At 40.4% G+C, this 26,338-nt stretch overlaps 4 protein-coding genes across 9 annotated transcripts in view; 2 read left to right on the forward strand and 2 right to left on the reverse strand.

Annotated features, from left to right (window-relative positions):
* Nucleotides 1–15,142, forward strand: part of exp (expansion) — a 41,172-nt gene extending 26,030 nt beyond the window's left edge. For 3 of the 4 annotated variants that reach the window (XM_089262174.1, XM_030384693.2, XM_018103978.3), the window contains exons 5-10: nucleotides 8,042–8,114; nucleotides 8,295–8,462; nucleotides 8,647–8,845; nucleotides 9,571–9,899; nucleotides 10,969–11,053; nucleotides 11,127–13,357. In XM_089262174.1, the coding sequence (XP_089118300.1) occupies nucleotides 8,042–8,114; nucleotides 8,295–8,462; nucleotides 8,647–8,845; nucleotides 9,571–9,899; nucleotides 10,969–11,053; nucleotides 11,127–13,069 (2,797 nt within the window). In that variant the 3' untranslated portion in view covers nucleotides 13,070–13,357. Of the gene's footprint in view, nucleotides 1–8,041; nucleotides 8,115–8,294; nucleotides 8,463–8,646; nucleotides 8,846–9,570; nucleotides 9,900–10,968; nucleotides 11,054–11,126; nucleotides 13,358–13,429 lie in introns of those variants that run through there. The other variant, XM_030384694.2, reaches the window with a different exon arrangement.
* ADD1 (ADD domain-containing protein 1) lies at nucleotides 9,414–23,311 on the forward strand. Of its 2 annotated transcripts, XM_018103974.3 has the most exons (7): nucleotides 9,414–9,433; nucleotides 17,114–17,280; nucleotides 17,383–17,851; nucleotides 17,919–18,555; nucleotides 18,618–19,278; nucleotides 19,909–20,820; nucleotides 20,877–21,515. In XM_018103974.3, exons 2-7 carry the CDS (start codon nucleotides 17,187–17,189, stop codon nucleotides 21,431–21,433), a joined length of 3,330 nt encoding a protein of 1,109 aa, XP_017959463.1. In that variant the 5' UTR covers nucleotides 9,414–9,433; nucleotides 17,114–17,186; the 3' UTR covers nucleotides 21,434–21,515. The 2 variants fall into 2 exon arrangements, with proteins under 2 accessions (XP_017959463.1, XP_089118299.1); XM_089262173.1 differs by lacking the exons at nucleotides 19,909–20,820; nucleotides 20,877–21,515 and adding an exon at nucleotides 21,635–23,311.
* PI31 (Proteasome inhibitor 31 kDa) lies at nucleotides 14,327–16,203 on the reverse strand. 2 transcript variants are annotated; one of them, XM_018103998.3, is made up of 5 exons: nucleotides 16,089–16,203; nucleotides 15,310–15,515; nucleotides 14,941–15,231; nucleotides 14,773–14,882; nucleotides 14,327–14,716 (listed from the first exon to the last, which is right to left on the reverse strand). In XM_018103998.3, the coding sequence occupies exons 2-5, from the start codon at nucleotides 15,490–15,492 to the stop codon at nucleotides 14,485–14,487; spliced, it is 816 nt and encodes a 271-aa protein (XP_017959487.1). In that variant the 5' UTR covers nucleotides 15,493–15,515; nucleotides 16,089–16,203; the 3' UTR covers nucleotides 14,327–14,484. The 2 variants fall into 2 exon arrangements, with proteins under 2 accessions (XP_017959487.1, XP_089118301.1); XM_089262175.1 differs by having other exon boundaries at nucleotides 16,037–16,143.
* Nucleotides 23,312–23,715: 404 nt separating the features above from the next.
* On the reverse strand, nucleotides 23,716–26,121 carry LOC108653480 (beta-1,3-galactosyltransferase 1). Its single transcript, XM_018103981.3, has 2 exons — nucleotides 25,593–26,121; nucleotides 23,716–25,535 (listed from the first exon to the last, which is right to left on the reverse strand). Exons 1-2 carry the CDS (start codon nucleotides 25,849–25,851, stop codon nucleotides 24,424–24,426), a joined length of 1,371 nt encoding a protein of 456 aa, XP_017959470.1. The 5' UTR covers nucleotides 25,852–26,121; the 3' UTR covers nucleotides 23,716–24,423.
* Between the last annotated feature and the right edge of the window lie 217 nt (nucleotides 26,122–26,338).

A 26,338-nucleotide genomic window follows, 5' to 3' on the forward strand; every position in this document is an offset into this window, starting at 1 on the left:
GGAGCAGCTTACAAGTATCTGTATATCGGCATACATACATACATATACATATATATGTGTATGTATCTCGATATGAGCCGGAGTCATGCATAATGTATTAGCCCATAAATGTGCTGATTAAAAACGATCGGGCTTAAAAGCAATTCAAGTTCGTTGCTTAAAACGTAATCTGGGTAGGAGTCGTAGCAGCAGCGGCAGCAGCAGCAACAGCAGCAACAACAGCAGCAGCAATAACTGCAACAACAACAGCACCAAGAGACGGGTCAAAAACAGCAACAACAACAACAGCAGCAACTGCAACTGCAACAACAACAGCAACCCATAAACTGCAACAACAAAAGCGCAACAAAGGCAATGACAACGACAACAGCAGCAGCAGCAGCAGCAGCAATCTGGCAACAACAACACCGGCGACAGCATGAAGCGACAATGACAGCAGCAGGAGCAGCAACTGAGACGTTAATAGTAACAACAACTGGAACAACAGCAACAATTGCAACAACAGGACCAGCGGCAGCAGCACCAAAAATTGCAACAGCAACAAAAAAAGCAGCAGCAACAACAGTGAAAGCAACAACAGCAAGCAGCAGCAGCAGCAACACCAACAAAAATTACAACAATAACAGCAGCAACAACAGCAGCAACTGAAACCTTAACAGCAACAACTACAGCAACAACAACAACAGCAACAGCAGCAACAACAACAGCAGCAACAACAGCAGCAACTGAAACCTTAACAGCAACAACTACAGCAACAACAACAGCAACAGCAGCAACAACAACAGTAGCAGCAGCAACTATAGCCTTAACAGCAATAACAACAACAAGAGAAGAAACAGCAACAACAACAGCAGCAACTGAAACGTCAACAGCAACAATTGCAGCAGCAGCAGCAGCAACAACAACAACAACAGCCTCCAAAAAAGGGCAATGCTGGTATTAGGTACAGGGCGGCTTCCTTTGTACCCAACACGACAACAATGAAATGAAGATGCCGCCCGTAAAATGTCAACAGCAACCATAATACTTAATAATAATAACAACAAATAACAGCAGCAACAACAGCCAGCAACAGCAACCAGCAACCAGCAACATCAACAATAATCAGCCTGGCGCAAATATAATGAAATAAATAATAAATAAAATAAATTTAAGGCTGGCCAAAAAACGAAACTAAGTAAACAGGGAGCGCGATCGACTAGGAGATACTACATAATAAATAAAACTTAAGGGTGGGGCTAAGGTAGGACATCAGTGGCACAGATATGCCCTATGGGGAATGGAAATTAACAGAGCTGGCGATAAGTGAAGCCACGTACACGCTAAGAGTATCAGATTTACAGATACCCCTTAAATGAACTATGACTCTATATGAAGCAAACTACAATCCAGAATATAAATAGAACATATACTCTATAAAAAGTTGTAAGATAAGGCTATGAATACTCTACACAGCGCTGCCAGACTAAAACATACCTCGTAACTACATCTAGCTGCTTATTAAAAGTACATCAATGCGAAATGCTCAGCAGAGAAATACTTTGTAAACAGCAAAGAGATAATTCCAATACAAATCGACTAACAAATACCCTGTAACTCAATTCAGCTACAGCTGCAGTCAAAAAAAAAACAAGTAAAACTAAAAAAAACAACTACCAGATACCCTGTAACTACTTTTCACATGCATTCACGGCAAATGCCAACACATTACCAATTTACAGGGCATCTGCAGTCAAATGAAATGAAAAATAATAAAAAAGAAAGCAATTCGCTGCGCTCGTGACGAGGTCATCAATGATCTCTGCGGATGCAAATTGCCGTTTGTCATTTGGCAGAGGCTGCGACAGAGACTGGCGCTGAGATTGGGAGCTGCGGCTGCGGCTCCTCTTTCAATGTTTGCCTGTTGCATTGTTGTTATTGCTAATGTCATTTGGCTGCTGGCTGTTGGCTACTTGTTCATGTCAATTGCAGGTTAAATATGCCCCGCAACACGAGGAGAAAAAAAAGTAAAATAGAAATAATGGAAAACTGATTTCGAGTCGAAAGTGTCAGGTTAATCAATTGGCAGCATGCCGCCAACATCAAAGATAAGGCTAGATGATATGTGCTCTGTGGGGTCTGCTGGGCCCTTTGTGTTTACGGAGGGACGGACGGACGGCAGACCGAACCTTGTACATTAATTAGCTACAATTGCAGTTGCTGTCAGCCCTTGTTAGCATTTTTTTTTTCTTTTCTTTTTTTGCTGTTTGTCAATTTAAAAATAGTCAGCGAATGGGGAATTTGAATGGCATTTAGATCTGTTTATCATACACGCCCAGCGCACGCAACGTTTTTCCCTGGAAATCGGTGCGCAAATGCAAATGGAAAGCGAAGTTACCGTACCTTAGACGGGGTCTGCCAGGCCATTCGAGTGGCTTGACTGCGTCTCTAGAATTTATTTGAAATTGCTAAGAAACAAATTAAAATTCGTTTTTATTGAGAATTTTCGTCAGACGCTAAACGCTTAGCATACCAAATTTTAGCTACACGAAACCTGTTTCCCTTATCGACTTTCACTTCAGACAGCACTGCTTCCTGAACTATGTATGTTAATGCGTATTGAACGTGTTTACGCGACGCTTTGATTGCGCTGATAGATAGTAATTAGTGTGGCCCCAACGCACAGAAGCTGGATTTGAAGCATATGGACATATAAGGCGTCGAGTGGGGAAGCCAAAAATATGACTTGATTTGGCATAAATTATGTTAGATAGAGGAAATGTAGTTATATAATATGGAAAGCCAAATATTTCTAAAATTTTGTAGAGATATATTTCATATATTTATAAACTAGAGGAATCATCATTTTGAGCACTTTCTTGTTAAACTGAATGCTTGCTTTAGCTCTGCTGCAGCAGCTGGTTTTTCAGCATATGAAACTCAAGGTGAGGCAGTTTAGAGTTGATCAAATTTTAGTTTTACTTGGCTACAAATCAATTTTGACACAACTTGAATTTTTAATTAATTAGTATCTATAGCTATGACATAGCAACTGGATTTTAAGTAATTTAAGCTTTTATTTTGTGTCTATAGAAATACAAGAAATACTCGGATATTTATTATAGCATGCCGGAAATAATGTAGTTTGAATGTGAAAAAAGTGAAGTGAATGTGGAATGAAAACAAATAAATATCTATGTTGCCCTATATAGGGCACCTTAGATATATAGAGAAGTACTGCAAGAAGTATTTATTTCGATTTAAAGCAAGATAATATATATTGTATATACAAAAAAAAAAAAAATATGAATCATATTTTTTTTTAAATAATAATTATTATAAATATTTTAAAAAAATATATATATATATTTAAAAATTACAAATTTGTAAGTTTTGTGTATATTTTTTTTGCATTAATTAATAATACAACATAAATATACTTTTCTTAAGTTTTAAAAATGATTTTTTTTTATTTAGTTTTTTAGTTATTTATTTATTTTTTTTTTTATATATATTTATTTATTATATTTATTCTATTTTTTGTAACCCTTAAATTAAAAATAATATTTTTAAATAGATATATATTTTTTATTTTTTTAATATTTTTTTTAATAATATATTTTTTATCTTTTTATTAACAAATACACCATTTTTTCAAATGGATAAAAATATATTATTATAAGTTTTGAAGTAGAATATATTTTTTTACTTTTATTTAATATAAAAAATACATTAGAGTACTTGAAATTTTAATTTAAAAATTAGTTTCAAGATCCCTTAAACGTTAAATTTGTTTGTGCTTTAATAAACACTGCACATATTTTGTTTTGTAAACTTTTCCAACTATAAGCTAGGGTAACTTAACGCCGTTCACCATATACAGCCAAGAATAGACGCTGTTGCATGCAAAGCGATTGGCAATTTTTACACCTGGCTGGCAGCTCTAGCTTCGTCTGCTGCTGCTGCTGCTGGCAACATGTAAATTAATTAATTAGATGGTGTGTGGGCGATGCGCAGCAGATGCTGAAGGACCACACATATGCAAAGCAAGAGGCAAGCAGCTAGCAGGCAGCATCTAGCCGGGCAACAAGCGCATTTAATTAATGGGCAAACCCTTAAGCACACTCAGGGCCAGACCACTTACATGTCTGCCCCATTATCTTTTTGTGCAACAATTGAAATGGCGCCAATATAAATTTTGCTGCTTATGACAGTTTAGCAGCAACTGTTGCTGTTGTTGGCCAATTCGAAATTGGCATGGCTTTGCGTTGGCGTTGCCAATCAAAAAATTTGCATGTTTGCTGGCTAAAAAAAAATTAAAGTCCAAATCAAAATCGAAATCGAAATCGCCTAACGAAATCATAATAGAAACTGGCGCGGCTCGCGTTATAAGCGGAGCATTTGATTGCAACAGAGTTTCTGATTTCATTTCATTTCGTGCGAATTACAAGTAAGGCAGAAAATAAGGCGCGACTGGCGCCTGGCCAAGGCCACGACTTAACTAGCAGCCAGCAAAAAAGACAGTTTTGCCCAACAATAGCAACCGGATAGAACTGAGCCCTAGTTTCGCGCCGAGCACACGTGCCACATTATTTATCTCGCTTTTTTTTCTCTTTTTGTTCTATAATTCTGTCTCTCGTATATTTAGCCAAGAACCTGGTTAGTTGTGGCCTTCAAAGCTTTTAAGGTGCGTCGCACTGTTGTCAGCAAATAATTCAATTAATTGGTTCAAATTGTAGCTCGCGTTCGTTGCCTAAGTCTTTTGTTTGCTGACATTTGTTTAGATATAAAATTAGCGAGTAGAACTGCTGTAGAACGGAATGGCTCGACTTGAAAATACTCTAATTGTAAGGCAAGGGCTGCAGGCATATTTGTTTTCTATATACATACATACATACTTACAAATATATGTTTAATTTTACTTAAATTGAATTTGGAGCTTTAGACAAAGGAATATATATTAATAAACATATATATATATATAAAAAAATATATATATATTAATAAATATTTATATATATATAAAGACTTAATTAAAATATCGGATTTATATTTATTGTTTAAGGGCATATTAGTATACATATGAAAAATATATGTATATATGCTGTATAAGGAAGCAACATGTTCATGCAGGCGTGCAGAGATGGGGAGATATATGAGCTAATGGTCAATCAAAAATGCAGAGAACAGGCAGCTAGAAGGGCAGACAGATAGATAGAGACAGATAGACTGATGAGCAGATACATGGTCATAAGAACAAACAGAGCAATAGCGATATGGAGCAGCGGCCATACAGAAGCGTACATCCTGCCTGTATAGACAGATTGAGGAAAAATTATAACAATAGAGCAAGACGAAGAGATAGAAAGAACCCACATATCAACAGAGAGACAGATCTTAGACAGAAAATAGAAGAATATATATATATATATATATATGTAGTTCCGACCACGCCAGTATCACTACAGAGTATCTCAACTCAGGTGCTTGACTAACTATGCCACTCCATGGCAATTACAATGTATTTAGCTACCGCGCGTTCGCTGCCTAAGTCTTTTGTTTATGTGCATTTAAATATTGCACTAAAAAGCAACTGCACTGGCGGCTCTCTGCTCCGCTGGCTGTATTTTTAGCTCAACCGGTTGCGGCGATTGTCTCGCATTTTAAGCGTCTCCCTCTCTCTGTTTAATATATTTTTGGTGCCAGTTTGCATGCCCAACTAGCCGTAGGTCAGTTTTGGAACCAGTTGCCGTTAACTGGCATTGCTGGCTGTCGCTTCCTTGAAGAAGCCACTGCAACGGCAACTGGAAAGAGCGGCCGCAGCTGGATCTTCCCGCATGCAAGGCTTGACCCACTGCACACGTTTAACTTGAACTCCAAAATTGTGCGCTGCTTCGAAACAAAAACGAAAACAACAAAAAGAAAACCCGCTATGACTTGGACTCTCGCTTTCGTTGGCAGCCGCAAAAATGCAAGACAAACAGTTGTTGCCTTTGTGCCTTTCGCATTTTTAGCTCATTTAGGCGTGTCAGGTCCAGTTTTTCTCTTTAATACCGGACGACCTTGCAACCGATATGTATGCATGCCTACATAGTATATAGTATATGCAATCTATATATATATATACATATATCGAAGTGAATGCAACCATGAATTGGCAAATGAATGCATGTTGTTGCTGAATGATTGGCAGTGGGTTTGCCTGGCTCGGGGCTGGGCAGCGGTTCTGTTTCACTTAGGTGTACCGTATACCGGTTCATCTTTTGCTCTGGCTGGCACTTTTAATAAGTCTAAAATTAAACAAAGCATTTAACGTATTAAAACGTATAAAAGAAGCTCAAGCACACAAAAGAACTGCAAAATCCGCTTCGTTTAGGGGCAACCTTGAAAGGCACACATCAGCTAGCAGCTAACAGCTAACAACAACAGCAGCTAACAGCGGCAGCAACAGTCCATGTCGATTTCATTTCATGGAAAACTTTGACACACATTTCAACGGTTTTTACAAGCGTTTAGCCAATAAATCAACGCCAAACAGCCGCCGCACCGTTGGCAGATGTTATGCGCAGAACTAAGGCACATGGCCAAATGCCAACAGCAATTGCTGCTGCTGCTGCTGCCAGCAATAGTTGCTGCTGCCTGTTCTTCTTCTAGGCAGCGCTTCATTATACAAATTAACATAAAACATAATAGGGACAGCAAGTGAGCAGCGACAGGAGCAGTGCAGATAACAACAACAATGAACAGCGCCAGCAGCAGCAGCAGCAGCAGCAACAATTGCAGCCAGCCGCAAACGACAACAATTACAATTAGCTTCGTTTTCATTGTACGGCGCGGCGCGGCGCAGCTTCCTCTGCAGCATCTAGTTAGCATTTTTGGCCGACATTTGAGACGACCTTAAGCAACAGCCAAGAGCTCTTCCTGCAGCTCAAACAGCAAATACTCGCTTGACAGCAGGTTATTTTCCAGCAAGGCCAAAACAAAAGACTCAGGCAACAAACTTATAGTACATGTGCATTTAGATGAGCTGAAAAATGTATATGAAATATGTATATTTATTCTATATAAATTTAGATGCAACTGAAATTAATTTTGCTTTAGCAAGCACCAAACAAAAGACTTAGGCAACGAACTTGGGCAAAATCTTATAAAAATTATATTTTTTAAATAAAAAATTTTAGTTTCAATTACAATTTAAGTCTTCCTGCATGTGAAATGGAATATGGCTTCACAGGATTATGTAGTAAGCTTGACTAAAACAAAAGACTTAGGCAACGAACTTGACTAGCAAATTAAACTTATTTAAGAATATTGTAATGTTGTTCTTAGTGAAGCTTTTTAGGTAGTAGTGGATATGACCCAGACCATATTAAGGCTAGCTAAGGCAAATCAAAAGACTTAGGCAACAAACTTGCTTAGAATTTTACAAATATAATAAATAAATGATATATTTTTAATATAAATATACATGTATAACTGCAGTTACAGTAGCAATTGAGTGCATATATTTGTAAACAAGGCCAAAACAAAAGACTTAGGCAACAAACTAGCCCAAAAAAAAAGAAGTCAATGTGAGTCAGCCTGCAATTAAAAGCTAGAAGAAAAATATGATATGTTTTTGTTATAAATTCATATGCAGCTGCCACACACAGACACAAACACACACATACACATACACTTACATATTGCAACAAGCACATAAATCACTGTCAATGCGAATTTGTGGCAGGCGAATGCACAGTTATTTTGCTGTTGTTAACTGGGGTGGTGCTGTGGTTGTTGTTGTTGCTGGTAGTGCTGCCGCTTGTTGCCCCTGTTTTGTCAAACGTTTAATGCAACAAAATGCTGCAGCAGACCAAGAGTGACTCATGCTGGCCGAAATAAAAAAAAAAAGTGAACGGGCGCCCAAAAGCTTCATAGAGCCACAATCTGGGCTTTAATTTATTTTGCGTTTGATTGATTTGCAATTGATCAAATAATTAATTGACACTACAGACATATCTAAACTCACACTCATATATACATATGTATACATATATAAATATATTCAACTGTATTTCAGCATTGGACTGTGCGGCTTTGACAATCCGATGCGGGATCAGAAGACGGAGGAGATGAAGCGCGTCATCGGCCAGGTAAGCAGCGAGCGAGCTTCATTTGTATTTCTCTGGCTGTTTATGGCCCATTAAAGCGAGCGACACAGTTTCCAGACTCTGATAACGATTACAAGAAACTGCCATTAACAGCAATGTGCAAAACAATTCAAAGTACAGCTAATTTTATTTACTTTTTATATTCATTTTCAACACCTGTAGGGCGTCAAGATCAAAATGGATGATGCTGGCAATATACTCGTGCGTCGCTATGCGAAGAGCAACGTATTTGTCAAGAGCACCGCCAGCACTCCCAACGAGGAGACATCCATTGGTGCCGAAATCTTAAAGCTGCCAAATCAGGCGCTCGAAAGCGAAAAAATAGTCAAGGTAAGTCTATATGGAAAATATATATAAATAGATAAAGAGAGAGAGAGAGAGAGAGAGAGAGAGAGAGAGAGAGAGAGGGACGGCGAGCAGTAGTTAGTAGCATATGCAAATTGTTGTATTGTTAACTAATTTCTGTTTCCATTTTCTATTTGCTTGTTGTTGTTATTTTTTTGTCGCCTGACAGCTGTTCGATATGAAGAAGTTCCAGTCGAACGTGAATCGTGAATTGCGCCGTGCCTATCCAGATCGTCGACGCTTGGAAACGCAATGCCTATCGGCATTGGCCTTTGTCAAATCGGAGAATGACATTTTGGAGTGCCCCATTTGGGTGCTCATTGTGAATGTGGTAGCCATGGATATGCTAAAGAGCAAATTGCCGCCAGGTGAGTTGAGTTGCGAGTTGTGCACCAATATATATATGTGTGTGTGTGTATATGTATTTGATATATGTATATGTGTGTATGCATGTGATTGAGTAAACTATTGTTAGGCTCAGGGTTAGCAAAGAACTTAAGCAAATGGTTATTGACTTTTATATATTATATAAGTACATACCGATTATATATATATAAATCTATGATATGATATGTTGTCCTTTATTAACAAAATACCATATATTATATATATTTAGGGTACTTTAACTTGTAAACAAATAAAAGGCCTTTCCTTCTTATTATATTTCATTACATATATATTCCATATATTTAAGGAATATTCTATAGATCTCAGGAAAGGCTTACAAATGTAATCTTCTCTAGTAGTGCCATCTCTGGTAGTACAAGATATTTATATAAAACCATTCCAAATACTTCATTGCATTCATGGTAAAACCTTTAGTTCAGCTCTCAGCCATCAACTCTAGATCTATATATAGAACAAGCACTTCAAGGCTGCGCATTAGCAGATAGTTAAGAGCTGGCAGCTTCTATTGTCTCATGTGTGTGTGTCTATGTGTGTGTGAGAGAGTGCGTGTGTATTGTGCGTATTGTGAGTCCATTTGCCTGCCAGCTATTGATTTATTGGCAGCAACAATTGTGAATAGCAGCGCTGACATATGCAACTACGAGTGCAGCATCTTCTTCATGTACCACTTCTTCTCCATTCGCAGTGCAACGTCCCATTGTGGATATAAAGAATCGGCCGCGTATACCCATACCCGACGAGGATCCCTACAGCGTGGCCGGCAATGGCAGCAACGGCAGCTCGGGCAGCTCGGGCTTTGGCAGCGCCCACCAGCAACAGCTGCAGCAGCAGCAGCAGCAGCTGCAACAGCAGCAACTGGGCAAGCATTTGAATAATGGCAGCAGCAATGGACATGTGGCTGCCACACGTGAGCAACTGTTGCTGCAGACGCAACAATTGGCGCACAAGCGCAGCGAGAAGCCGCCCAAATTGCCGCCCAGAGATAATGTCTATGCGCACGATCTAATTCCAAAGGTGAGAGACAACAATTAGCAGCAGCAGCAGCAACAACAACAACAACAGCCAAAAACTGTTGCTCAAGTGTTTTGTAGGCAAGGTGTTGGAACAATTGTTGCAAGCGCGTAAGAAACAATAAGTTAATATATAGACATAAATATATATATATATATATACATATATGTAATATATGTATGTTTATATAGCTATATAATATGTGAGCAAGACGTGTGGCAACTAGTTCAGCAACAACAACAACAACGGCGAATGTTGTTGGCCTGGCTATGCTTGGCTACGTGCGCACTTGCAAAATGGTTTACGGCTCGGGTCTCTGGGTTTTTCTTGAAGCCCTCAAAAAAAATAACAACAACAACAAATAACTGAAAAGAAAAATATAGAAATACCAGGCCAGTTTTGGAGCTCGTTGAGCTTCACCAAGCATTTGGCTTGCATTCAATAATATTCGAATTTCATCAAACAACAACAAGTGAAACATAACTGCAAACGAATCGCGTGTAATTAATATGCACGGAATGTTGCCAATGGGCCCAACGACCGTTTGCCATAAATGTCTGCACACACAGTTATGGCTAACAGTACAGAAAGAGCGAGAGAGAGAGAGAGAGAGAGAGAGGGGGGGGGGAGAGAGAGAGACTTGGGGGATTATATGTAACTATCTGCAGTGCCTTCGGCTGGCGCACCTTGCGCAAAAGCCCAGCGCGTTCGTTGCCTAAGTCATTTGTTTTGTTGTTGATTTTTGGCTTTCTGTGTGTTTGCTCCAAAATTTAAACAATTTAACAGAATGCATAAATAACAATTGTGATTTGGTAATAACTACAATTAAGATATGCTGATAAATCGATATGTATATATAGTATAATATATATATATGTATATAGATAGCTAATAAAGCTTTTATATAGCAAGTTGTTGAAGCTTAAAGTGAATATATATAACTATAATTATTATTATTATTTGAAGCAGTTAACATGTAAAAAGTTGAACTTTGAATAATGCCAAATAATTGGAAAAATTCCTAAAAAAAAAGCAATATCTCTAATATATTTACCGACTCGTCTTTCCACAGCCGGACTACGATGACATTGACTTGGAGTCCCGCATCAAATTGTCTCGCGGCAAATCTGACAAGGGCAAGGACAACAAGAAATATGGTAAGTCGTTGCTCCAGCACATTCCTAGTCTATGTGAAGAGCAGCTAATATCATCATGCTCTGCCTCACCTAGATGATCCCTATTACTGTGGCTTGCGTGCACGCGTGCCCAACTTTGTGAAGTCTTCCAAGTCCGGCTCGAAGGATCAGCGTGACGGCAACGGCAACAACATCATCAACAGCAGCAGCAGCAGCAGCAACAACAACAGCAGCAACAGCAATGGCCACAGCAATGGCAACGGCAACGGCATGAGCACGCTCAGCCAGAAGAAGACATCGATGATACACAACAATCATTTGGCTGGCTTGCATCCACACGCGCTACACTTGCAGCAGCAGCAGCAGCAGCAACAGTTGATGGCAGCGGCTGCAGCGGCGGCTGCGCATGCCGTGCACCACCAGCAGCCGGCTAGCCATCACCATCCGCATCAGATTTGGCAGACGCGCAGCTATGAGAGTGGCATAGGTATTTATAATAAACTGGGCGGCTATCCACAGCAGCCACACAATACGCATGCACAACCACAATCACTGCCAACGGACCTAACGGCAACAACTGCCACAACCACTGCAACTGCAACAAACAAGACACAAATCAGCGCCTTGGCGCCGACTGTTAAACACCAACAGCACCACCAGCACCAGCACCACCAGCACCATAAAGCACCAACACGTAGCAGTCAGCAGCAACAGCAGCCATATCCACACTCGCATCTGCATTCCCATTCGCATTCGCATCCCCATCAGCATCATCGCCATCAGCATCGTCATTGCCATCGCTCGCACCACCAGCCACAGCAGCAGCAACAGTTGCAGCCACAGCGTAAGGCCAGCTACTATCCTAGTCAGTACTACGATGATCTGGAGGCTGTGGCTGTGCGGCAGGGCGCACGTCGTCCCTCCATGCGACGCACGCAGCTGCCAGTGGAGACGAGCTGCAATTGTGTTAGCTGCTATGCTCTGGCACCACTGTGCGGTCAGGTGCCGGCGCCGCGGCCGCAGCGCAGTCTCAGTCAGCAGCAGCTGCGGCGGCATCAGCGGCTCAGTGGCGGGCTGCTCGATAAGCGAGTGGGCGTGGCCAAGTGGTGCAGCGAGAGCGACATCTCAGTGCTGGAACAGGTGCAGGAGCAGGACGACGAGCCGAACTCAATGACCAACGATGACAGCTACGATGACTTCGACCTGGACTTTGACATTGACGAACCGATGCCGCTGCAACGGCAACGACGCCAGCAACAGCAGCACCAGCACCAGCACCAGCAGCAGCAGCATCATCACAGTACCGAGGAGATGGATCCATATGTGGATCGTGCGCAGCTGCGACAGTTGGCAGCGCCGGCGCTGCTGGCGGCACGACAGAAATCCCAATCGACAGAAAGTTTCTTTGAGCAGCCCAACGAGGAGGGCTCACTGTACATGTACGGCGGACGTCACCGCATCGTGGCCAAGCCGCCAGCCATGTCGAATCTCTATGAGCGTGTGCCAACCGAGCTGAGCTATAAGCGAACGCAATATTACAATAAGCCCTTGTTGCCAGCGCCCAGTTGGCGGGGCAAACAGCGCCAGCAGCAGCAGCAGCAGCAGCTACTGCAACAGCAACAAAAAGCTGACAAAAAACTATATGACAATACGAATAGCAACAGCAACAACAACAACAACAACAGTAAGCGACAGCTAACGAACAACAACAAAGATGACAACAACAATAATTTCAATAGTAAAAACAAAAGTATAACAGCAACAACTGCGACTGCGACTGCTACAGCAGCAACAACTGCTGCCGCAACAGCAGCAACAACAACAGCGCCATCAACAGCAACAGCAACAACACCAGCAGCAGCAGCAGCAGCAGCGGCAACAGCAACAACTGCTGCAACAATTACAAACAATGCACAAAGAATGGGTCGCACTGCCAGCCGCCTTGACATCAGCGACATGGAGTCCATTTATGGCTACCTAAAGCCGCGCAAGCCGCGCAGCCTCAGTCTCAAGAAAATTCAAATACTTGACTATTGAGACACGCTGAGAAAGAGAGCGAGCGAGCGAGCGAGCAAGAGAGAGAGAGAGGTTATTTTGCAGCATTTTGTTTGGGTTTCCTTAAATCTAGATACGCGCTGTATATATATATCAATGCCTTTATACCTTACCTGGCTATAGCTAAACACCTGTACTGAATTTGTTTTTTTTTTTTTTCTGAAAAAGAAAAAAAAGTACTAACTTTACTTTAAGACTTGGACCCTGGACGGCAAACAGTTTACCTTGTACATATTACAATCATATCACACACAATCATCCATACATTGCTTCTCCTATATATGCACTATATATGTATATAGTGATAGAATTTTGCTAATGTCACTTTATTGCTTCTTGTAGATTCCGAACTTGTCGAATCACCTTACAATCACATCTATGGACGCCATTTACCGCTGCCCACACGCGGCTATGTGCCCACACCACGCATGTTCATTGGGGAATGGGACTGAGAGCGGAGAGGATGAACCCTATAAATATATATATATGCATATACACCTATCTATACCTACACATATACATAATAAATACATGTAGGAACTGCTTCACACAATTCACGCACAAAAGAGAAATGAAATATTTTAACTGAAAAGAAAAACAAAAATTATTTTGCCAGCTAAAAACAAAATTTAAATTTAAGTCAATGAAAATCTTCAGTAATTAATTTAGCTAAATATTATGTTAAATATATAATAAAAAATAAAAGAAAATAAATAATATTAGGCTAGACTTAAATGTATACCACACACACAATATATAATGTAAAAAAATATAATATATATAATGAAACAAAAATATATATATGCATATACACATGTGTAAACAATATAAAATATTATATATTAAATAGCTGCGCTTTTCTATAGATTTTGTTCGCATATTGAGATTACGAAAACGCAGTCTATAATATAAAAATATATATTAATAGATACAAATATATATATTATGATCAAAATCTTAATATATACCTAAATATCTTTAAATTTGACAATATGCGCCATTTAATTTGTATAGTTTTTAATTATTTTCTGTTTGTGAATTTAATGCGTTTTTCCCCACTTTGTTTGCAGCCAAAATTCACAAAGCTAGTTTATGTTTAATTATGTCACATAATACAGATATATAGACATACAAATATGCGAAAATAATAATACATCACATTTGAAATCATATACATTTTTTGAGCAAATGTTTAGGCTGATTTTATATATTGTATATGAACATAAAAAAAACCAAGAATAATAAAGAATATTATATATTTTAGTAATAATAAAATAGATTTTTTTCTTCTGTTCTCTTTCCGCCGATCAAATTTCTTATTCATTTTAACTAGTGATTTGATAGATCAAACATTTCAATGGGTTTGTTATATATAAATGTATATATATGTAGAAATTTCACATGTAGTAATCGGGATTCCAATGTGGCGGAGGCAGATGATCTGGATTTGGAGCCATTCCACTAGGGTTACGTGGACTCAACGGATTGAACGGATCAAATCGTGCCAGCCCCGAACGGCCAGGAAATGATAATAAATTACCAGATCCCCGACCCAATGGATCCAAATCTCCACGACCAACATCTGGGAAACCAAATGGCCGGGGTTGAAAGCCATGCGGCATAAATGATCTAAAATTGCATTAATTAAAAGCAAGCTAACAAAAAGTATTGAATCAATGACTTACCCCGGGCGTCTAGGCTCGCCGATGCGCAAAGGATCTGATGTGGATGCTGGAGTTCTTTCGGTGTTGACCTGTGTTTGTGTGGTTGCCTCGCGTGAGTTGCCAGTGAATACCTAAAGAATACGATTATTAATACATAATCAGCGAAATATATATATTCATTGATCGCACCGGATCACAGAGCTCCTTGCGAAAGCGATCAACAATATCGGTTGCAGTTGGCATGGTTGTTGTTATGCCGCCCTTGACAGCCGCAACCAATGTTTCCGGCGTCACGCATATATTTGACACATTCTTAGTATTAATATCCAATAAATTGATAATCAGCGCATCTTCTGTAATATGGCCGAGCAGTAGATAGAGCACTTTATTATGCACATATCGTAGCGAGTATTTTGTATTATCGCCATTCCAATGATCAGGCAATAATTCACTGCCGACCTCGTCTTCGGGTAGTGTTTTCTGGAAATATAATATTTACATTAATATATGTTTGTATTCTTCTTCAATTGAATTCACACGAATTGACGAGATACTCACGTCGTCCCCAATACCAACGCAACGGAATTTGTAATGCTTAGTAAGCAGGAAATGAGCAAGCACTATTAGAATATCAGACTTCTTATCAATTATACTCTCTACAGTTTTGAATAACAGATCCCAGCCGTAAAAGAAGTCCGAATTCAATTTCTCAGATCCCGGCTTGGCTGTTGCGGGCTCCATTATGTCTCAGTGGTTGTGAGTGACTGTAGATATTGTTAAAGGATTAATGACGAAATACCAATTTGAAACATATTTCACAGCAACACACTAATCTAATCTAATCTTTTTTTAAATCGGTAAAATATATAGTAAATTTAGACAGAAAATACACCGCAATTCAAACATTTTTATTAAAATCGCATTAATCGCATTGCTACCAATATGCTATCGATTACCAAAAGTAATCGATCAAAATATAGCAATGTTTCGATTAGTTGCAGGCATATTGCAATCAAAACAAAACAGGTAAAACAGGTAAATGGTAGGATAGAAATGTCTTTTTGAACATTACGTAAAGTAATTTTCGATAAATATATATACATATAAATATAATATAAACTACTAAGCTTTAATAAAAATACTTTTTGAAAACGCATTCAGTGGAAACTGTCAACAATGAATTGCAAGAATATGTATTTATGTATGTCAGCAATATATGCGTTGTTAAACGTCACTATGAAGATGCTTTACCCAATAGTTCAATTTCAATATCTAATGCAACTACCGGCTTCAGTAACTGACAACGCTATTATCTTCATAAATCAAGTTATATTTACACTGTTATCTGCAAGAATATACGAGCGGCTTCGCCTCAGCTGCGCACAAAGATAACCAAATATCGAAATAAAACACTCAGCATTGCATTTGCTTGTTAGTGTTGAGAAACGCTCATTTTAGGCGTTTGATTTAATTGCAATTTTAAAAATATTTTCAAAGTAATATTCTTTGTTGATTACTTATTATTATTTATCTTCATCTACCTCATACATCATTTAAATTATTCATTAATTATTATTTATTACTGTTGTTCTACTTTTCATTTATGTTCGTGTCTTTACGTACATTGTATGAGTGCGAAAGAGACCACTAGCTGCAAAAAGGGTTGCCAAGCATATCAAATTTAATCAAATTCTTTAAAATCGCAATAAATAAATAGAATAATTGATAAAAATTATATTGTTTAGGCTTATAAAATTCAGCTTTGACCTACTTTTGATATGTGGAACTATTAGACTGAAAATTTAGGCTTTTACTATATGTGATCGTTGATTGAGATTGTAATTAATTGCAGATTCTGAGCTTGGATTAAGTTGGAAAAATATATTTTACTCTTAAAAAGTTCTAGGAAACTTGTCGGCTATATTAGATATAGTATGAATATGTTATATTCAAAAATATCGGCTCCCGAGTCTAGATAAACCTTGTTATGTATACTTCGTCGTGATTGAAGTCGGCAGTACCCGAACACCCGAAGTGGCTGCCATATTGAAAACGATATACTCCGACGACAGTCGTGTGAAAAATCATTTCTACACTGACATCCAAGCCAATAGAATTAATATAATACATAAAGTTAAATCATATTTTGCAATACTGAGATCATTATAACGCGTTTGCCGCCGTTGTGTCTGGGTGTGTGTGTGTGTGGGCGCGCATATGTGGGCATGTGTTAATGTTAATGTTCAAATATATTGCAAAAGAAACAAAACGCGCCGGATTGTTGGTTCAGCAATAGCTCTAGCAGAGTGTGCGTGCGTGTGTATGTGAGTGTGGGTGTGCTAGTGTGTGCACTCTCGTGCAGATATAAGATATTTCTTGGTTGCAAACCCACGTGTGGGTAGTGATTCAGTTTTGCAGCCGGCAAAGCAACCATCATGAGCAGCACACCCGGCATGGATCCTGCGCTGACGGTCGCAACGCCAGCGACGCCTTCTCCTTCACTCAACGCGTTTGATTTTGATTTCACGGGTAAGCAGAAACTCCCTCCCCTCCATCATTATCCCCCATAGCTCCATTCCGCCCTCGCTTGCGTCCTTTTTACCTTTGTCTCAAATATTCTTTGTTGTCTAGGCTCCAACTATGAAATGGATCCCAGCATTTCGGAGGAGGAACGTCGCTTCTATTTAAAAATGTATCCCACAGTGGACGTGGTCAATCAACGTAAAGTTCATTGCACCGTTTGCCGTATGCACCTTGGCACAGCAGTCAGCACAGAAAATAACATTAAGATGCATCCCATACTGCGTGTGACGCATTGCATCAAATGTCATGATTTCTACAATAGCGGTGAATTTTCAAAGGGCGAAGATGGCTCGGAACTGTATTGCCGTTGGTGCGGCCAAGGCGGCGAGGTATATTGCTGCTCCACCTGCCCGTATGTGTTCTGCAAGTCGTGCATCATTAAGAACCTGTCACGAGGCGTCATTGTGGACATTGAACAGAACGAGAACTGGAACTGCTTCAACTGCACTTCCAAAATACTCTGGCCGCTGCGCGCACAACACTGGGCGCTGGTCAACTACATACAGACGCAGAAGAAGTAAGTGCTTGAGTTCTGATATGTCTCTATTGATATAGCTAATGATTCCTCCCTGTCTCTATTTCAGTGGCCTCCAGTCCCTGCAACTATCCGAATCGGAAATGCGCAGGCAAACTCACAAGGACTACAGCACTTGTTGTCGCCTAGCTAAGGCGAAGGTGAATAGCTTGTCGGACTCCATGGAGAGCTTGGAGTCAAATACTTCAAAACGTAGTCACAGTAGCTCTACGAATTCGGGCAAGAAGTCTGCCAAGTCACAGGGCCCGCCTGCTAAGCGGCCAAAATCCTCCAATGACGATATCGTCTGTACGCCCGATTTGCTCAGCATGCTGGAACCGGATTGCCAAATTTCAGTGGCACAAAAGCCAGCTCCTCGTTCGAATATAACACCTGCTTCCAGCATCACGACGACGCCACGCATCGTCACCGTGCAACAGAATTACACCGGACCGCGGCCGAGCACGAATGGAAGCTCGACAGCGGGTCCTCGCAGCAGTCTACCACCTCCACTCGTGCTGAGCAGTTCCGGGATGCGTTATCGCCAATCCACGCCCAGTCAACCCTCTGTAGTGCGACGCACAGTGGTGCCAAATGCCATACGCTCGGCAGGACCTGTTTTTCATACCATAAATGGTTTTCGTGTCGATCTCAATAGTGCCGCACAACAGGACTCATATCGTCTACCCAACGGGCGGCTCATACAGGTGAGTCTAAGCACTGTAAATCTTTTAGTCCAATTTCATATTAATTCCACAAATTGTTTCAGGTCAAGCGGCAATTTCCACCTGGCCAACCACCACCGCCAACCACGACAACGGTCACGCGTGCGCCCGTTCCACTGACTCCACAGGTCATCATCAGGCAACAGCAACCAGCGGTCCAATCTCCACGGATGCTGCATCCAAACTTTGGATCGAACATGGGCATCTACAATCCACAGACCAATCAACAGCAGCGTGCACCACAAGTGGTGCGCGTCAACAACGGCAGCCAAGTGCATGCAATGAACGTCGCCCCCCAACCCCAAGCAACTGTTGGCAGTGGGAACAGCAGCAATGGTGCAGCAGGCGGTGGCACTACCATCATGATGACGCCCGCATCGGTGGCTAAGGCACCAACATTAGTGCGCCACGTCTTCTCCACATCGCCACTGGGCGCAGCACGCACTCAGCTGCAAAACCAAATATTTAATGCCATGGAAATCTGTACACATCTCACGGGCAAGGTGCAAACACTGACCATGTCCAATGCGTACAACGAAGCGCGCAGCTATACGGATGTCAAGGAACTGTACATACATCTATCCTATCTGATGACCTATGCGATAGGACGATTTAAACAGCTGCAGGACAAATGCTTGCTCGATATGCGAGAAATGGGCTTCAAGAACGACGCCAACAGCCTGGAAAATGGACAACTGGCAGCTGGTAAGATCCTGATATATATATAATATAATATAGATGACAGTTATGGTGATGTATATATTAATAGTTATTCATTATTTTGTTAGCTTAAGTTCTAGGTAGATGTGTAAGTTAGACGCTTAAACTAGAATAGATTGGTTGTTATTTTCTCCGACATTTGGCATATACCTTATCGTCTAAGTATTAGTATAGTCTATGGTAAATATAGTTTATATATAGCTCCAGCTGCTACTTCGCAGGCCTGGGGTTTCCTATGCGAAGTGGAAGTTTCTTCTTCTTTCTGCTTTATAGAAATAAGTGTACATTGTCTTTTGTGAATATTTGAACACATGGACGGGTGTTGCTCGACAATATATATAGATAATCTGATCTATATCATGCTATATATGTATTCGTATATTATGTCTGAGTTATACTTTGGTTCAGCCACCATGTAAGTATATTTTGTTGTGTTGTATGAAAAACTCTGCGAGTTCCATTTCCTTGGCTCCATTTCAAATTCGAATTGATCTTAAGCTCTTGGTCCATGTGTTTGTAAAATATCCAACAAAAAGGCAATGGAATCGAATTCAGCAGCAGTTTTTCGCCTTAGCTTTAACCATGTTCTCTCTCACCTCTTTGGCTTTATTTCAGCTGTGGACTATGTTTGCTATGGCCAGCTGGATGATGTGGATCTATTCAATAAGGGCAGCGATAGCTTTCACAATCAAGTCTACGAGTACCGCAAGAGTTTGCATGCAAATCTGAAAGACGGCGAGAAATTGGACCCACTGCCGCCACTATTGCCGCTGGGCGTGCGCGCCGAGGGTGATCCGAAGGATGAAGATGAGGATGCTGGCGGGACGGCGGAGAATGAAAATGATGATAACTATGACTATGACGACGACTATCAGGACGATGATGCGGATGACGGGGACGATGTTGACGACTTGAATGATGAGTACGATGCCCTCGGCACCGAGGAGAGCATGAATCGCAATGAGCAAGAGCATGCGTATGATCGCAAGCTAACGCGGTTGCTCAGGGAATATCCATCCATTTGGTGCACCCGCCATCCGGACTATGGCAAGATGGTGGTGACACGCAAGCAGTGGCGCGTCATAGCCAGCCACTTTCCACGGGGCGACGACATAAAGCTGCGCTGGAAGAACGTGCGCAAACGTTATGTGCGCATCGAACGGTTGCTCAAGCAAGGCAAACGTTTCAAGGGCTATTTCGATAAGGCCACCAACTATTTGGCCAACAGAGATGTGCCGCCCAGCGAGTGGAAGCCAGTCGATTGTGGCGAAGACGATGGCGATGGCTATGAGCGTAAGCAACTGGATGTCATTGAGAATAGCATCAATAAGGAGCAGAAAGAATGTGCCAAACCCACAGCACGTTTGACTGTGCGTCCTCTGGAGGTGCGACCTATTGATATGCGCATCATCAACTTCGCCAAGAGTCATCCTGTGCTGTGGCGCAAATCCGCAGATCCCGAGTTCAATAGCATAGACGAACAAACACGCAAATCTCTTTGGCTCAACTTCTGGAAGTCTGCGCCAAGTAAGTGCTTCAGGTATAATTTTTAGGAGAAATTGTCTAACTGCTTATCTTTGCAGACTATCGCTGTGAATACATTGTGGAGCGTTGGCAACAGATGTATGAAATGTACAAGTCCTTCCGCTTAAAGACCATCAAGGACAAACGCACCTTTGCCAAGCTAGAACTGAAATACTCCAAATACCTAGCCAATTTATATTTCTTGTATAAAATCGATGAACAGGATTTGAGAGATGAATTCGAGCCGTTGCAGGACTGTGTAACGAATGGCAACAGCTCCGCCGGCACAGCTGGCAAGCTAAAGGACATGCCGGACGATAAACAGTTTGTGCAGCAGCTGGTGCTGGCTATGCGTGCCTATCCCACATTATGGAATCCACGACATGTCGATTATAGCGACGTGGGTGCACGTGAGCGCCTGTGGGCGGAGTTGGCGCGGCGTTTGCCACGCTTTAAGCGTGATGCACGCGCCTGCAAACTGCGCTGGCAAATGGCAAAGTTCGCGTACGAGTGCTATTGCCGCGAGATGGAACGGCAACCTAGACCCAACGAGAAGACGCTGCAAAAGCTGCGCACAAACTTTCCGCTCGAGGAAATGCGGTTTCTTAATACCTAAGCTACGAATTTTTTAGACTAACTAGACTAAGTTAATTTATGCTAAACTTCCGACCATTCTAAGATTATATATAAATATTTTACTTATTAAAAATCTTTTTTAAACCTTATACTGTAGACTATGTATATTTAATCCTATCAACAAATATTTAAATTATATATAAAATATGAGATTACTAACCAATTCATGAACTCTTTGCAGAGAAACAAGCCAGCGACGATGAGGACAATGAAATCGAGATTGTGGAGCCGAAAACGGACACGATTACCATCGATTCGGATAACGAGGAGGAATTGCCTTCCGTGTCGAAGGTCAACCTGCCCAAGGGCCTGAAGATCACATCCGTTGTATCAACAGCACCTGAAGCAGGGATGAGTAAAGTGGACCCGGTTACTGCAAACATTGATCCAAATGCGGATATTGATGTGGCGGCCTTTAGCTCATCGATTCTGGCCAGTCTGCTGGAAGTGGACATTACCGAGGGCGCCGGCGAGGTCAAGACCAATCAAGCTACCTCACCTGGTGGCACTTTACAGAAGAAGCAGCCGCGCAAGAAGACGACGCACAAACCAAATCCTGCCCTGTTACAGCTGGAGCGCCAGCGCATGGATGAGATGAAGAGAAATGATTCAAAGCTCAAAATGAAGCCAATTGTCAGGCTGGTCCGTGCCGAGGATCAGTTTGAGGTAGCACGTAAATGGATGGAGAAAAATGGTCAGAAAAAGAGTGAGGTGAATGCGGACGAGCAGACGATGGAGGAAGCTGGAAGTCACAAAGAAACAGCTGAGGGAAGTGTTATAAATGAGGATAATGCTAGTGAACAGAATACAAAAAAGGAACTTGGAGAAGGGGATTCGCCGGAGAAACTTGGCGAAGAAGAGCAAGTTGAGCCAATGGACACAAGTGACGTAACTAAATCTCAAACAGATGAAGCAGAAAAGAACGAAGATGTAGATAGAAAGAAGAGTGAAAAAGATATAGATAATGGAAATCTAGAAGATGTAGAAGAAAGTGAAATAGAAACAATACGAAATCAAAATGTGAAGGCAGCTGAAGCTATGGAAGAAGAGGCAGAAACTGCGCTACATGAAGAATGCAGTGAAAATAATGAAAAACAGAAGGAAGGGAATGAAGAGAAAGAAGGAGCAGAACCTGTAACTACAATAACTGATGAAACAGCAAGGGATGGTAAGCAAGAAGCTACTGCAGATCATGAGATAAAAATTGAGACACCTGATGCGGAACTTTCTCATAAAGAGCTTGACGAGGAGAATACGGACAATGTGGAAGACGAGCAGAAAGAGGATGCAGCAGCTTCCGACGTAGAGCTGGATAAGAAAACAAAAGAAGACAAAAACCCAGAGCAGAATGATGATGGAGCACCTATGACAACAACACAAGAAAATGAAGATGCAGCTGAACAGAAAGATGAACACAACGACTCTGAAGCGGAGCTGGCGAAGCAGCCTTTAGAGGAAGCTGCTGATAAGACTGAAGCTCAGACAGACGAAGACAATACAGATACAAAAGTTCTAAAACAAGAGGAAACGGATTTTGATGCAGCCACCAGGAGCAGCTCACAGCCAGATGTGGCAGCTGCAACAAAGCAGGAAACTTCAGAAATTCCTGCAAGCAACAGTCCAGCTAAGGAAAGCATTGAGAAGACGGAGGAGGATCAGCTGGACCCACCATTAGAGCTGCAATATGATTGCATCGCTAACTTAGACTAAACACAAATCTGCCAGATGCTTGAAACATAGAAATGCTAAAATGAATTATTTAATTTTAATTTTAATTGTAAGCTCGAATCTAGTTTGTTATTATAGTTTTTAGTAATATAGGTTTGTATAACATAAGAAAAGAATTATCTGTAAAATCAAACAAAAACCCTTAGTAAGTCTAGCTTTAAGGTATTTAGTTTTATAAACATGATATTTGTTTTTATTTTCACAAAACATTAGGTCCGTAAAGTATAGGAAAACGTTACCAATTCAACAATATATCAACTACTTTAATAATAAAAAGTAATTGTTTATAAAAAAAAAAATGTTTTAATTTTTGTATTAAATAAAATTCAAATCGAAAAACAAGTATTTCCAAAAAAAAATTAACTTTTTAAATTTCCTCTTTTATTATTTTATATTTTGCGCTAAATTGAACAAAAACGTTAAACAAATTTGTGCGTTGAGCAAATACTTAAATTATATGAACGAGGGTAGTTACTATACTTTGTGTGTAGAAATAATAATATATAAATTTTTTATAAATTAAGCGTTTGGCAATTTTTCCAGCTGCCCTCGTGCTCCAAAACTGTAACCTATGTCACACGAGAGTATCTCAAAACTTGTACAGTCAACAAGATTTCTATATTATAATTTTGTTTTACATATTTCATATTTATATCTAAATTTTCGATTAATTTTCAAAATCCTTAACAATATTTCAAACTACCCACGTGTACATTAATTGTATTAAGAACGCGTGTGGGATATATCTATGAATATGATATTTGCTTAATTTTCTACATTTTTACATTCCAAATATTATAATACTAAGCTTTTGGCAATTTTTTAAACTACCCTCGTTTTATAGCCAAAAGAGCTATTTGCAAGTATTTCGGCTTTTAAACATATTTATTCTTGATTGTTAAATAATGAGCAACTGAACTTTTTAAAAATTTTACAGCTATAAAAACTCTGATATATGTATATATAAATAGAACTATATTCTAAAGATAAACAGCACTTCAATTCGATACGAAATATAATCTCAGGAACAAAAAAGGTATTATTTTGAATATATATGCTATATATTATGTATGTGCGCAATTGTTTTCAAGAATAGTATCGTGTGTAAGCAAAGTATATCTCATGGAGATTCTCTTTTAACTTGTATTTATACAAAGAAAGTCAAAGTTGTGCTTCTTCTTATCTATATGGAGACAGAAACAGAGAGAGGAGAGAGAGGCATATTCACAGCGCTTCTTTTATCTAACAATTATTTCGATTCCTTAATCGCATATGATTTAAGTAACGTCCCGGTGGTGGACATATTTTGGTATAATTAGTTACAAACCGATATGCTTCGACCATGCTCGCTTCTTTGATCTGATGCTGGGTGATGCTGCCCTTGAAAGCGCACAAATGTGGGGAGCTCGTGAAGCTAAACAGAGGATGATGTTTTCGCTTGATATTCGCGCGATTGGCGCAGAGTCCAGTAATATAAATATCTTCAAGGTAAATTAATGATGTATTTAGAGAGGCCTCAAATAAACGTTCGACCACATCTATGGACATTAGATAACCGGCACCAGACAGATACTTGGGATATACTTCGCCCTGATACATATAGTATGGGATATACCACTTGCTGCTGACGTCGCTGACGGGCACCACATTACAAAACTGATGTCCTATCATCACGTTGCTTGTGGAATTCAACCTATTGCGCTGAGCCATCACCACCATTGAGCCACGATCATGATAGTCGAGCGTGTCGTTATAGAGCGGCACCGTGCCGCCGAGTAGAAAATGCAAAATATTGGGTACGTTAACGAACGTATCATCATCGCATTTAAGAAAGTAAGCGCAAGTCTTCAAACAACTTTTGGTAATATGCTTCAGGGCCATCACAGATTTCAATGTAAGGTTATTGTACGTATCAATGAAGTCTTCTTGAATAATATCATTGTAGAGTTCCGCTTCGCTGTGTAATCTCACCAGGGTTTCATTGCTCAAGTGTGATTCATAGCTATGGCGACCGACTATGAATATAATGCGTACACTGGCCGTTATGTTTTCGCCTTCGCCTTTTAGATAGTCCGCATAGAACTGCAAACGTTTTTCCATCGGCGGCTGATACGGGCCCTTCAGGTGTGCGTGCAGCTTCGCAAATGCCGGGTAATTGAATTCTGTTGTATTTCCCCAGGTTTCTCGTATTGTTTGTCGTTCCACGAAATTGTTTAGGCCGGTGCAGACGGCAATAATCAGAAACGTTTTATTACGACAAAAGTCACGGGGTATTATGAGAGCCGTCTCCTGCTGTGGCTGTATGTAGTCCTTGATGTCCAGTGACGTATTCGCCGACCAATCTGCCAGCGGAACTGCAAAGAAATTACAGTTAATACAAAAAGATCTCATATGCTTCAATAGTTACTCACCATGTCTTTTTTGCTCATATATTGAAATGTTAGGCAGGATTATGTACCGAAAGAACAGATATACGAATATCAACAGCACGAAATGGCAAATTCTGCGTAAAAACCTTGGCGATGATAATCGCAAACGTTGACGTCGATGATGCAGTTTTCTTGCATCACGACATACTACCTGACTTAAATGCGATTCGTCGTCAGCCTGATCGTCGAGCAGCGTGCATTGTTCCGCTAGCTCAACGGCGTCACGTGTTGCATAGCCCATTGCTTCTGGTGATTGCAATTATATGATGCACTCCGTACTGCGCCAAGCTGTGTGCCTAGCTTTCATTCTGCATACAATATATTGATCGTCTTTACAAGTAAATATCACAGGACATTAATCAATAAGTAGTGCAGACTGCACATTTTCATTTTCACGAATTATGTTTTTACACTATCTTTTTCTTGGTTCCAGATAACACTTATGTTAGATATCCGGGCATTATTTGTATGTTGTTGTGCATCTGCAAGTAGCTGAGCGCCAGCTGGTTGTGGGCATTATCGATAGCTATCGATATCGAATGGGAGCAATTAACTTACAGTGGGAAGTGATTAAACTTGCCGCTGCTTTTACATGAACGTGAATTTCAAACATATATATTCACAGACCCACTCACATTTTCCGTCGATTGTATACATATGTATATATGCATATGCATATGAATATGTGGTCACCACAATGCCCTTGTAAGCCCTTCATATTCAATGTA

Source organism: Drosophila navojoa, chromosome 5 (genome assembly GCF_054131105.1).
Source record: "Drosophila navojoa isolate 15081-1374.11 chromosome 5, UAZ_NAV_1.0, whole genome shotgun sequence".
NCBI classification, from domain to species: domain Eukaryota; kingdom Metazoa; phylum Arthropoda; class Insecta; order Diptera; family Drosophilidae; genus Drosophila; species Drosophila navojoa.